The 12842-nt window shown below is 38.1% G+C and overlaps 1 protein-coding gene across 1 annotated transcript; it reads left to right on the forward strand.

The window, feature by feature from the left end:
• The first annotated feature begins 315 nt into the window (after positions 1–315).
• Positions 316–12842, forward strand: LOC107831431 (protein MAEA homolog). Its single transcript, XM_016659189.2, has 7 exons — positions 316–749; positions 6146–6340; positions 6865–6987; positions 10819–11004; positions 11701–11834; positions 12213–12399; positions 12471–12842. Exons 1-7 carry the CDS (start codon positions 399–401, stop codon positions 12570–12572), a joined length of 1278 nt encoding a protein of 425 aa, XP_016514675.1. The 5' UTR covers positions 316–398; the 3' UTR covers positions 12573–12842.

Below are 12842 nucleotides of genomic sequence, written 5' to 3' on the forward strand. Positions count from 1 at the left end.
TTCCTAAAATAAAACTTTAGAAATCATAAGCTGATTTTTTGTTTCTAGTATATAAGTTTTGTGAGAATTTCAAAAATATTCAAAACGTATTAGTGATATGCAATTTACATATGTGTTAGGTTACAGATAGTCTTGGAGACGACGTTAACTTAAATCACATATATGAAATGCAACTAGAAATTTCAAAAAATCGACTTATAAATGGTACAAAGCGCATTCACGTAATGCAACTTACAAAACGCATTCGTTAATCCGTTTACATAAATCGCATACGTCCGGTTAAAGCGAAACGTCATCGTTTTACCAAGTAGATGTTCTATCTAATCAGGAAACGAAGCAATCCTTCCTTCTTCCACCTTTCCCTTGTAGCCTCTCCGATCTAACCTTCACTTCTTCCAATGGAAATGGAAACAATTCCCAACGGCAGTTCGCCTACTTCCACAGCCAGCAGCACTGCCGTCACCCCAACCGCCGTCACTCCAACCGCCGGTATCTCGCCTAACGCTCCGTCGTCAAAACTGAACCAACTCTCCGAATCACTCAAACTAGAACACCAGTTTCTTCGTGTCCCTTTCGAGCATTACAAAAAGACGATTCGATCCAATCACCGTATTGTTGAGAAGGAAGTGTCCGCTGTTATCTCTGGCGTTTCGGATGCCGCTGCCGCCGCTGACTCTGTTATGTCCCGTGATGATGCCGTAAATCGACTCAATTCACTTGTTTCCAGATTGCAGGGGCTTAAACGGAAGGTAATTAGAGTAACTTAATTATGATTTTGCTGTTCTACTGTATTAAGTTTGGATAAAGGAATCGAAACTTCGATCACACACAAAACACACACACACACACTCTCTCTCTCAAATCGAAGGTATTGACTAGCTCAATAATATTCGCTTACAGTATAAGATTGGACGAATGAAGCGAAACTTCTCAAAAACAAATAGGCACACACGTGTGTGTATCATATTATATTACTGTATGAGTGGATATTGGATCAAGGAAGCAACTTTTCTTTGTGTATTGTGTTACGAATAATGAATTTCAGAGGAAGAAGAATCTAACTAAAGTTAAGCTAAGCTAAGAAGAGAAGAAAATAATACAAATAAGATAAAAGGGTTTTTCATTCATGCCTTCAAAATGAGCTACTGCCCAGTACATATAGCTCTAGACGTGAGCAAAAGACCTAAGGGCTAAAAGGAAATAAGGAAAACTTACAAGGGGTATAAAATAATAAAGCAATCTAGCTAAATGGACTCAAATGCAAGAAATAAAACTTGTTAACTAATCAGCCGACCCCTGTCACTAACTTCACGGTATAACTTTGCAAGCCCATTGTACAAGTTCCAGTAGTAGCTCCAACCTCTTCCATTTTAAATCGTATCAGTTCTCCCTCGTTAAGAACTTCCTTGTCCTCAAGGAAGTAGAGATGGAAATCATACTCTCAAAGCATCTACAGAGTAGATGCTCCTCCTTTGTTAACATTAGTGTTCTTCCAGAGCTCGACACTCATGCATCAAGGCATAAAACAATCTCAGTAAGCTCAGCCACCATGTAGGAACAGGACAGGAAAGCAAAATCATCCCATCGCACAAGCTCAATGCTTGTCGCAACAACTGGTAACTGTTCATCATTGAACAGAATATGTGAATGAGATTTCATATCTGCAGTCTCTTTGTTGTACCAAAAAATTACTTCCTTTGGAACTAACGTAACAACTGAAGCAAGTGCAACAACTAAGGCCACTACTTCCAAGCCTAGTTCTGAGAGTTTAACAGTTGGTGATTGTGATTTTCTTGTGGAATCCTTTCTACATGAAGCTTCAGGCCTTAAACCACAACTACACAGCTTAGATTTCTCATTGACCATGTCCATCACTATAATACTCACTTGAGTTGCAGAAACAAGAAAAATTGCTAAAAGCATCAATACCACATGAGGCATATTGTACTCCCAACATATTCTGTGTACATCAAGAGCTTCAAAATGTATCCTGTAGGTCATAACATGGTGCAAATCTTCTTGAGAATCAGTGCATCTTTTAAACACAATGAAGAGGTCATGGCATCTAAAGAGCCAGCTGAGAGAAATTATCAAGTGTTGTGTAGAACAAGGTGAGCTACTGAAGAAACTCACAGTAAGACTACTCAACAATTGCTTTAGGATCATCTGCTTCATATTTCCCCAAATAGACATCTTCATCTTAGGGAACATCAAGAAAGCCTTTGGACATCTGCTTCTCCAGCTAGGATCTGGACCAATTGGATAAACATCTTTGTATTTCACTAAAACAACTGAGTTTCCAGCATTGCAAAAAACATCTAGACAATGGTACGCACTACTTTCTTTCCCAATGCCATAGACCAAAAATCTTGAGTCAATAATTTTAGGATCTAAGAGAACCCCAAATGGGCTTGATTCCAATATTTTCCACCCATGAACTGACAGAACAAGACTGCTACAAGCAGCCTGAATGACTCGAAGGATCACATCAGTAAGAGGGGACAATGAACTATTCAGATTGTTAGAGTCCCCTTTACCATAACTTGTGTCGACAATCCTAGATGTGTACCTTCTGTAATTTTTCTTACAATTCTCCTGCCATGACCTTTTACAGATGCAGCACTTGTGAGCAAAATAATACAAAACAAAACCATGTTTTGCACCGCAGTTAAATTCATCAATGTAATAGCTCCCCTGACAGCAACTCCGAACTCCAATGCCATGATTCTTCCAATTATACCTTCCCTTGAAGCCACCCTTGTCCTCAAGGGTGATATGTAAAAATGAATAAATGACCACACCTGGATTGAATGGGATCTCAGAGAAGTCTCCAATTATAAGATTCTTTCCTAACACGAGAAGAACTTTAATGGAAATAGTTAGCAACTCTCCTCCTAAAGGAAATTGCTTCAAGTGTTGGTCAATAGAGCAATATTGACTAACGTGTGCACCACTACCCTTCCACTGCATCTCAATGTCAAATGAGGGGCAAGGTAATTGGAAGACTAATTTCAACAACCCGACAAGTAAGTTCCACTCCTTAATTTCAGCATCTCCAACAAATCCAAAAGAATGTGATTTCGTATGTGGCCATTCCCATATTACACTTTGTTCAAAGAGCAATTCAAAATAATGCTCATTAACGACAACTATCTCTGGGTCAATATAGTAAAACTCAAATCCGCCAATTTGTCTTAGCTGCTCATGCGACGTAGGACCAAGGACTAATATTTTATTTAGCCACCTCAATAATGCAGAGTTAAAGTGTTTCTCCACCTCTTGTACAATCATTTCACAAAACTTCTTTAAGAGTTTCACAATAATCAGTCCAACAAGCCTCATTTCCATGGATTGAATTAAAGCTCGATCAAGAACTTCAGGACAGAAAAATGAAATTCCGAATTGTCTGACATACTCTCTACATATTTCAATAGTCTTCTCAATTTCAGATCTAAAATTAGCTTTATCCCACTCTTCATTGCACACATGAGTTTCTTGAGTTGAACAATTACTCTCTTTCAACTGTTTGGCTTCATCTAGTGTGCAGCTATGACCTTTCTCAGCAAACTTGGTGCTTCTGTATGTCCTCCAGATATCACCATTGACATCACGAGAATTTTGATAATCCTGGTGACATTTCAATAGATCCTCAGTAAGACACAAAGTTCCATCTTCAGTGCTGAGTGGTTTGTGCTTCGGAGTTAAAATTGTTAATGATGAAGTGTCAGCCATGTTGACTTGGACACTGTAATTACTGTTAAGTGGGCTCTCTATTGGCTCCAACAACGTCTCAAGAACAGCACAATCCATCCCATTCAGAGGTTTGACTCTTCTCGAGCTCTCTTCCTTCGGGAAAATATCTGGTATACCCACAACCTTTGATATTTGTTCGGTGTCTGCTATGGTCGTCTTCTCTAGTTGTCCACTCTCTATCAGATTTTCAGAGGTTTAAACAATTTTGTCAAAAGGGCTAGCTACCTCCATTCTAGCTTGAACAATTGAAATGCCTGCCCCTATCATTGCTTCATTTTTCAATCGATCATCAGCGAGAGAAACCAAATTGTCTAAAGGTGCCACTACTTCACTAATTGGCCTTTCATCAAACACCTTGTGCTCAAGAGAGAAGTGTTGTTCCTCTTTCGATTGCTCAAACTCTACCAAACCCAACTCCATAGGGATAACCTCCCCAGCCTCATGATAAGAGAAAAGACCATTTGAAAATCCTGTGGTAGAAGGAAGTAGGGTAGAATTGTCTGCAAACCCACCATGGAAACCAGCTCCAACGTAATCTGGACCTGAACTGGAATTTGTACCGTTATAATGGTGCTCTTCCTGATAAGAGCCACCACCGTAATACTCGATGCCGCCATAGGAGTTTGGATATGCGATGTAGTAGTGATTGTCGTATGGATCCACACCAAACTTGACGCCGTGGGAGTATGGATTACGAGTGAGATGATTACTGTAATACTGATGAGAATTACACATCGCATAGGGCATCACGTTGGTGTAACTGCTGTAAGCGCTGCTTGTATAACCTCCAGTTGGCCAAAAATTGGGGGAAGTGGCTACGAACTCCGGATGCCGACAAAGATTAGAAGGAAAAAGCTGGTAACCCATGAATGAATGCTGCTTTGGGATTTCAAATTGAGAAGTGGGTGGTGTAAAATTGTGGATGTATGGTGGAGGGTTCTGAAATGGTGACGGATATGAAGTTTGCGATGGGTTCTCCGGTTCCCGTTTAAAGGTCGAGAAATTAAGAGACCCCAAATTCTCGCCACCTAAATTGCGGACAGAATTTATCAAATTCAGCTCCATTCGATCATAACTCTTGTTAAACATTTGAGATTTGTGAATCCAATTTCTCGACGAGCTCTTATCTTCTCCATATCCGATGCCATCTTCAAAATTAGCCACAGAGCGAGGATGAATGCTCTAATACCACTGTTACGAATATTGAATTTCAGAGGAAGAAGAATCTAACTAAAGTTAAGCTAAGCTAAGAAGAGAAGAAAATAATACAAATAAGATAAAAGGTTTTTTCATTCATGCCTTCAAAATGAGCTACTGCTCAGTACATATAGCTCTAGACGTGAGCAAAAGACCTAAGAGCTAAAAGGAAATAAGGAAAACTTACAAGGGGTATAAAATAATAAAGCAATCTAGCTAAATGGACTCAAATGCAAGAAATAAAACTTGTTAACTAATCAGCCGATCCCTGTCACTAACTTCACGGTATAACTTTGCAAGCCCATTGTACAAGTTCCAGTAGTAGCTCCAACCTCTTCCATTTTAAATCGTATCATATGTTGTGTGTGTATCATATTAACAATAACAACATACCCAGTGTAGTTCCACAAGTGGGGTATGGGGAGGGTAGAGTGTCCACAGACCTTACCCCAGCCTGCCTTTAAGAAGGCAGAGAGGCGGTTTCCGGTAGACCCTCGGCTCAGGAAAATTTTCATATGGTTGTGCTACCATAATAGGCAGTTCCCACTAGCTGTGTGTATCATATTAAATTACTGTATAAAATTGGAGATTGGATTGGGTGTGTTAGCAATTAAAAAAAAGATTGGAGATTGGATGAGCTATGAAGAAAGCAAAACTTTTCTCTATGTATTGTGTGTTTGTGTATATGTGTGTCTATCATATTATATTACTATATAAGAGTGGATATTGGATCAAGGAAGCAAAACTTTTCTCTAGGTATTTCTTTGTGTGTGTGTGTTTCTGTTAGAGAGTGTGTGTGATTTTTCAGTTCTTAATTGGATGTTGGATGTTGAAATTATCATGTATGCTCATTCAGTCTTCAGCTGGCATTCAAAAGGGATTAATCTGTTTGTAAGTTTAATAACAGTCAAACTAGGTATTCAGATATGCTTTTGATCAGTTAAAATTAGGTAAAGGTGGTTTTGTATTGTGAGAAACATTTATATGTGTGTGTATCTGTGTGTCTAATTTCTCTATTTTTTGTTGAGTATTGGATCCTGAAATGTATCCCAATTTGGTCATTTAGTTTATTGGCTAGTCTAATATGTTTGAAAAGCTAAATACAACCCAACACGAAGCTTTGAAAAGCTTCCGTCATCCTTTGATCAGTTGAAAATGAGGTTAACATATGGTTTTATATTATGTCAACAATCAGTTGGAAGAGGGGAGTCGAACAGAGAACCTGCAAGCGCAAAGATGCAGAGCACGGCTAGATCATCTAGAATCTGCTGATCCAGAAAATTTATCAGATTGGAATGATACCCGTTTGAAGCGGATACTGGTAGATTACATGTTGCGGATGTCATATTATGACACTGCTATGAAGCTTGCTGAAAGCAGCAACATCCAGGTCGGTTTTCGTTGAGTTCTTTTACTTTAGCATGTGCTATCATTTATTTGGTTAAATGGTCATGTTGTTCCAGTTTTTGAGTTGCATTAAGCTCCCCTTAGCTGACAGCTTTCTCTTATCTAGCATATAATTATACATGAAGTGCTTAACTTTCAATGGCTGGCTGTTTTTTTAGGAGTTACACTAGAACTATGTTTGAAACCATCAAGGGAAGAGGAAGGTTAAATAAATGGAACTTTATTCTATTACTTTTCTTAGATGGAGGATTAGTCATTTACTTTTGGATGTTTGGTGCGATTGGAAGGAAGTGATAGATGTATAAATCCTCTTTAAATCTTTTCTGGAGGAGTATCTAATACCTCCATTTACTTCCTTCATCTGTAAAGAAATATTTCTTATCTTTGAGAACTCCACTGTGGTATTATTAAGAACCCCATTATGACATTCAATTTAGACATTTATACCAAAACCCATGCAGCAAAACGTCGAATCATTGTGATTTAGTTTGATCTTTTCTATTCCAGGATCTTGTTGACGTTGACGTCTTTCATGAAGCAAAAAAGGTCATTGATGCTCTTCAAAACAAGGAGGTGACTCCTGCTTTAGCCTGGTGTGCTGATAACAAATCCAGGCTAAAGAAATCAAAGGTTCATTTATCTTTGTTTCTTTGAGCGTTTGTCTTTTAAGATTTTTATTACTGATTTAACAATTCCGTCATCCTATAACTGTATTGTAATTTGCGATAAAATTGATAATTCATTCTAGTCCTATATATATATTTATTTGTGCAGAACCAAAGTATTCATCAATATAACATCATTTTCATATTACTTATTTTTTTCCACTCGGTAACCACTAAATTCTGGTTTCAATGACTTGTTATTCAATCGTGTAGCTGAAATATGAAAAAGCATGAAAGGTTTCAGATCAGCCTCTTATCATGTTAACTGGGTTGAGTGGATCTACTTCTGATGGACATAAGACTCTGTCGGTGCATGTCACAGAATGCTAGAACTTCGATGACTCAGATGTTTTGGGCTGCCAATGTGCAGCACGTAGAAAAAAGTTTGTGAAAGGGTGAAATCTGATGAGAAGCCTGATGTATTTTTATTGAGAAAGGCATTTCCTCTGTGTGCTTGATGGTTTATTAGCATTTGTAAAGCCTTCGATATGTCGTTTCTGCAACCAAGCTAGGGAGCGGAAATTCTGCTTGGGTCCACTTTTTTGGTTATAATTGTTTCCAGTAAGGGATATCTCAGGCCTACTTTAGTGCAGAAGGATATTTCAAGCATAATATTCTTAAATTGATGTGCCGGTTTCTCACTTATTTGCTGTGCTTTTAACGGATTAAATCAGCTTAGGATATGTGGTAGCAAGATTATGCGATGGAGGGCATATTAATTGAGATTTATGATTTAGTTGAGTGTCATATTATTCAGCTTTCTCATCTGCAACGGGTTGCAGATATTAATTGTACCATCCTTGCTTTGCTGTTGACATTGCAATGTCCATTCCGAACCACATCTTCTGCGAGGTCATGCGAACCTTAATCTGATAGCCACCTCTTGAAGTTTCTCATGTGCCATGGATTCTAGAAGAAATGTTGGTTGCCTCATGCATGCTTTTGCTGTATGGATTAGGTTGTTCATTCAAATCCTTCCTCTGCGGAGATCATGGATACTTTATTCTGGCTATTATTTGGAATTGTTAGGGAAGACTTTCAGGAAGCTGCCAATAGGCAAATAATATCATTAAATTGAGTTGCAGAGATTTATGTGAAAAAGAGGTGTAGATGGAGAGTGTTCTGTTGTCAGAAGGCTGTGATGCTGCATAGATTGCGGTCACTCAGACCAGAAAATATTAGTCTTTCTTTATAGTATGATAGATTTCTGAATCATGAAGCTAGATCATTACTGTACTGCTTCTGCAAAGATTTTGATGACTGTAGTAATGGATGCATATGTCTCAATGGGTTGATCAGGAACTATATAATCACCCGAAGAGGTTCTCCTTGAATTCCCTGGTAAGGGGGATCGTCTGATGTGTTTTCTTGAAGAAAGGCATGAAAAAGGAGGAAAGTTTATTGGCAATTGGAAGCACAAATTACGTGTTGATAAATCAGTATTTCCTCATTGCCGTCTTGATTAACATAAAAAAGGGTAGCCTGGTGCAGAAAGCTCTTTTTATAACATACTGATTAGAAATTCTTTAGCATGACCTTGTAAAACATGTAAACCGGTGTTATGTGTTTAGTGTGCTTATTTTTACCTTGTCAAAATAAAAAAACTTCAGTCCACTGATATTCTTCATAAATTAACTAGTGCTTAGAATTTGTAATTACAACCCTTCTTTCCCCATGTTGATTGACAAAGATCTAAGCGACCAAGAGAATATTATTCTTCATCTTTCTGAAGTATCATCAACAGCTTTTCAACTTTGAATTGAGCTTGCAAAAGGTCATAGACAGCCAGCTGATGATTGGGTGATTGATTTTATTCTTCACATACTAGATCTTTTACTCAAGGGACTTGATGGAGGAAGCTCAATGTTCTGTTCATTGACCATCTAAATGGATTTTAAATTCTGTTAATGAAATGTATCCGTGCTGTGGCTTGAAGCAACACCAACCTGAACAGCCAATCCTTGGCATGAAGCTCTGTATTTACTGAAGGGGAAGAAAAAACATATATATATAATTGTATAGAGAGAGAGAGAGAGAGAGAGAGAGAGAGAGAGAGAGAGAGAGAGAGAGAGAGAGAGAGAGAGATGAATTGATGAAAGGTTTTAAATGCAATCTGGGGCGGGCAACTCTCTGTTGAGATGCTATAATCAGATGGGTCTCTTTGACCTAGTATATCTTGTGGAGATTAGATGTACAAGAGTGGTGTAACAGCAGTCCCAACTCCCAAGGTGCCACTGGTTCCAGTTTCCCTTTTGATTATTTCATATGATGTGAAACATGGCATGCAAAGCATACTTTAGCATGCACACGACTCACGAGTAGAATTGGGAATTTATCTTCTTTGATATTCTGAAGTCAGTCAGGTAATCTTGTCCAATATGCAGGGTACGATGGCTTTAACATTTAAGTTAATTTGGTAAGTATGCGATGAGGACTCTGCATCTGCTCTCTAACTGTAGCATAGTTCATTAGATTGTGATCAGATCCACAAAGGAAAGAAAACAGGTTTAGGGTGATATCACTATCTCTATGCATTACCTCATTTACACAGTTCTGGACTAAAACTGAGGGATGGATTGCTGCTTGCACGATGTAAACATTATGATTTGTTGTTTCGTTAATGTCTCGAGTTTAAAGCAGCATTCCAGTGGATAGTACACTTCTCTTATCAATTGAACTGTTTTGTACATGTTATGAGCTACTTCATGCTTCAGGAGATCAAAGCTTAAAAAAGAGTATCTGACATGGATGATCCATATTATTTGCATTTATTGTTGCTACAATGCTATACCTTTTGATTAGAAATGTGCTATTGTAGTAGCCATAGCAGAGTTGTAAATGCACAATATAATTATCATACCAATAGCCATTGCATAGTAGTGCAAAGCATGACTGCAGTTGGTGAATCCTGTCTGTCTTAATTGAATGGTTGAATAATAAGGAGCCCGTATTATTTTCCTGCCTGTCATTCAATGATTATAGGATGTACTTGTTTAAATACTGGGGATTCATTTTATTGAGGTGTAACTGGATGGCTGTTTGAGTATGGCTACGTTATCCTGGATATAGAGTTGGATGAGCTGTGAGCTTGAAATGCTGAAAGTCAGCCCCTTTCTATTGGATGAAGTTGCTTCAGAGAACCATGTTCATGCAATCTCTTATGTCTGAACTCCGGATACTTTGAAATGAAAAGTCAGATGTATCCTCAAAGTTTGCTCTTCCTTTTGTACCAAGTTTCATTAAAGTTTTACACGTCAGAAGGATAAATCATCGTGAAACTTATCCAAAAGGGGATAAATGGTCGTGAAAGTGACCTTTCTAGTTGACTAGGTCCTATGAATCACTAAATTGCGCACTGTTAGTGGATAGTGATTGGATGGCTACTGCAGAATGTTGTCACAAATAATATATCACTGAGCAAAAATTATCTGCTTGTATAATTACTTCCCTTGTGCCAATTTATGCTACATGTTTTGCTTTATTGATGATCAATTTGACCAATTTTTGAAGCTAAACCATAAACGAACTATTAAAATTTAGATACTAAAGCTTTACAGAAGGATAAATAAATTGCAATTTATTCTCATATCAAAATGGTGAAAGAATACATTTTACTTGGTTTGAATCTTTTGAAGCGGAACATGTCAAACATTTGAGACAGGGCGTACTTATTTTCAACCTCAATTTGTAGTTATATCTTTGGGTCAGTGCTCTCTTAGGATTTGGCAGAAGTAGTGCTACAATTTGGAACATTCTGCTGCAAATATAATATGCTGATTGCTTCTCTTGTTGACAGAGCAAATTTGAGTTCCAGCTGAGACTGCAAGAGTTCATAGAGTTGGTAAGAGCTGAAAACATGATGCGGGCCATTACATATGCTCGGAAATATCTTGCACCTTGGGGTTCTACCCATATGAAAGAGTTGCAGCGGGTCTTGGCGACACTTGCTTTCAAGAGTAATACCGAATGTGCAACTTACAAGGTTAAGGTCTTTCGTGCTAGCTTTCTGTATATTTGAAATCAAGCGTTTATTTCCACTTTGTCGAAATGTTTATGAGAGTTTAAAATACTTCAGTAGCTTCTTCAATTTGGTGTGACTCTTTCACCTTCAATGCTTTCAAGCATTATTGTAAAATTGTTCAACTTTCTGACTCATTACTGGATGGAATATAAGTTTGTGCTCTGTATGTTATACATTTAAGTATGTATATGACTTGGTCCATGTATGGTTTTGCATGTGTTCAAAAAACACAAAAGTAGTTCAGTCGGAAAATATTGAAAGGAAAACAAGAGGAGAATGAACATGAAGAGTAATGTGTAATACTTTTGTTATTGTGGTAATCCAAGTGTTTGAGTGATGGCAATGCAATATTTTGGCATTGATTTACCTATCAAAAAATATGTGTATTTAGGCATCAATTTTGGAACTCTCAGATATCATGTATGGAAATTCTTCTTGATTCAAGGGTGAGTTTTTACCTGTCTTTATCTTGATTTGATTGTATCTTGTTGATGTCAGTTTGATTTCGCTTTCCCTCCTTGGTCTTGTGTTTCTTCATGGCTTTGTGAGATGGATGTCTGCGGTATATCAATAACCAAGTTTGAGTAGAATAAAAGCAGTACAAGCTGATTTTCCGTGTATGTAGGATTATTTGACAATTGCCAGTTTCTGTTACAGGCTTTATTTGAACCAAAGCAGTGGAATTACTTAATTGATCAATTCAAACAGGAGTTCTGCAAGTTATATGGCATGACTCTTGAGCCGTTGCTGAATATATATCTTCAGGCAGGGTTGTCTGCATTGAAAACTCCGTATCCTCAACAAATGATTGGTTGCTATGAAATTTTTGCTTACAAATGATCACTACACAGACTGGTATTTTACTATTAAGAATCGAGTAAATATAAATCAATCAATTACATAGTGAATCAGGCTGGTCTTCGTTCTATGCTTTTACATGGGCGAACTAGGAATAATCTCAGCTGCTAATGATTATCAGATTTACTGACTACTGATATTTTCTTAGTAATTGAGATTCTGTGCATTTCTTTTCATTACTTTGCACTACTTCAAGCTCCCTCTCCCCCCATGGCCAAGGTTCCATGTGGTCACTGGGAACAGAAAAAGAGGAACCGAAGGACAATTATAAATATATCTGCTCCATGACTTCTCCTTGACCAAATCTATAGATTCTGTTACGAAGATGATTGCACAAAGGAGGATCCTTTATCACAGGAGAGCTTTCGTAAATTAGCGACGCCACTACCATATTCAAAGCAGCATCACTCGAAGCTCGTTTGCTACATAACCAAAGAGCTGATGGATACTGAAAATCCACCCCTTGTCTTGCCTAATGGCTATGTCTATAGCACCAAGGTTTGCGTGTAGTTGCTTACATGTTTGTGCCTCCTTCAGTAACAATGTGACTTACATCTATGTGATGGCAGGCACTTGAAGAGATGGCCAAGAGGAATGATGGCAGAATCACATGTCCCAGGACAGGCTTCACCTGCAACTACACACAGCTGGTTAAGGCTTACATTTCATGAGTTTCTGTTTTTCATTGGACTGTCAATTACCGAGATCGTAGGTAGTGATCAACTCCCAAGCAAGAAACTTGCTCCGGAGATTTCCGGTGCCCATGAATTCATGTTTAGGGGACTGCTGTATATATGGAAATCACCAAGTTCTTAATCCTTGTGGGAGCAAAATATTTATGAGGATGTTAACTTTAAAGTTTGACTTGTACAGCATACCAGTTAGTTGCTCGTGTTTTACATGAGAGCATGCCCTCCAGGCAAATTGGTCTCTGAGAAGTA

The sequence above is a fragment of the Nicotiana tabacum genome, chromosome 16 (genome assembly GCF_000715075.1).
Source record: "Nicotiana tabacum cultivar K326 chromosome 16, ASM71507v2, whole genome shotgun sequence".
Taxonomy (NCBI): domain Eukaryota; kingdom Viridiplantae; phylum Streptophyta; class Magnoliopsida; order Solanales; family Solanaceae; genus Nicotiana; species Nicotiana tabacum.

Bases quoted from the DNA above. Each gene is read 5' to 3' on its own strand.
- LOC107831431 (XM_016659189.2), top strand. From the start codon at position 399: ATGGAAATGGAAACAATTCCCAACGGCAGTTCGCCTACTTCCACAGCC. The intron at 750-6,145 runs GTAATTAGAGTA...GTCAACAATCAG, and splicing joins TGCAGGGGCTTAAACGGAAG to TTGGAAGAGGGGAGTCGAAC. The intron at 6,341-6,864 runs GTCGGTTTTCGT...TTTCTATTCCAG, and splicing joins CTGAAAGCAGCAACATCCAG to GATCTTGTTGACGTTGACGT.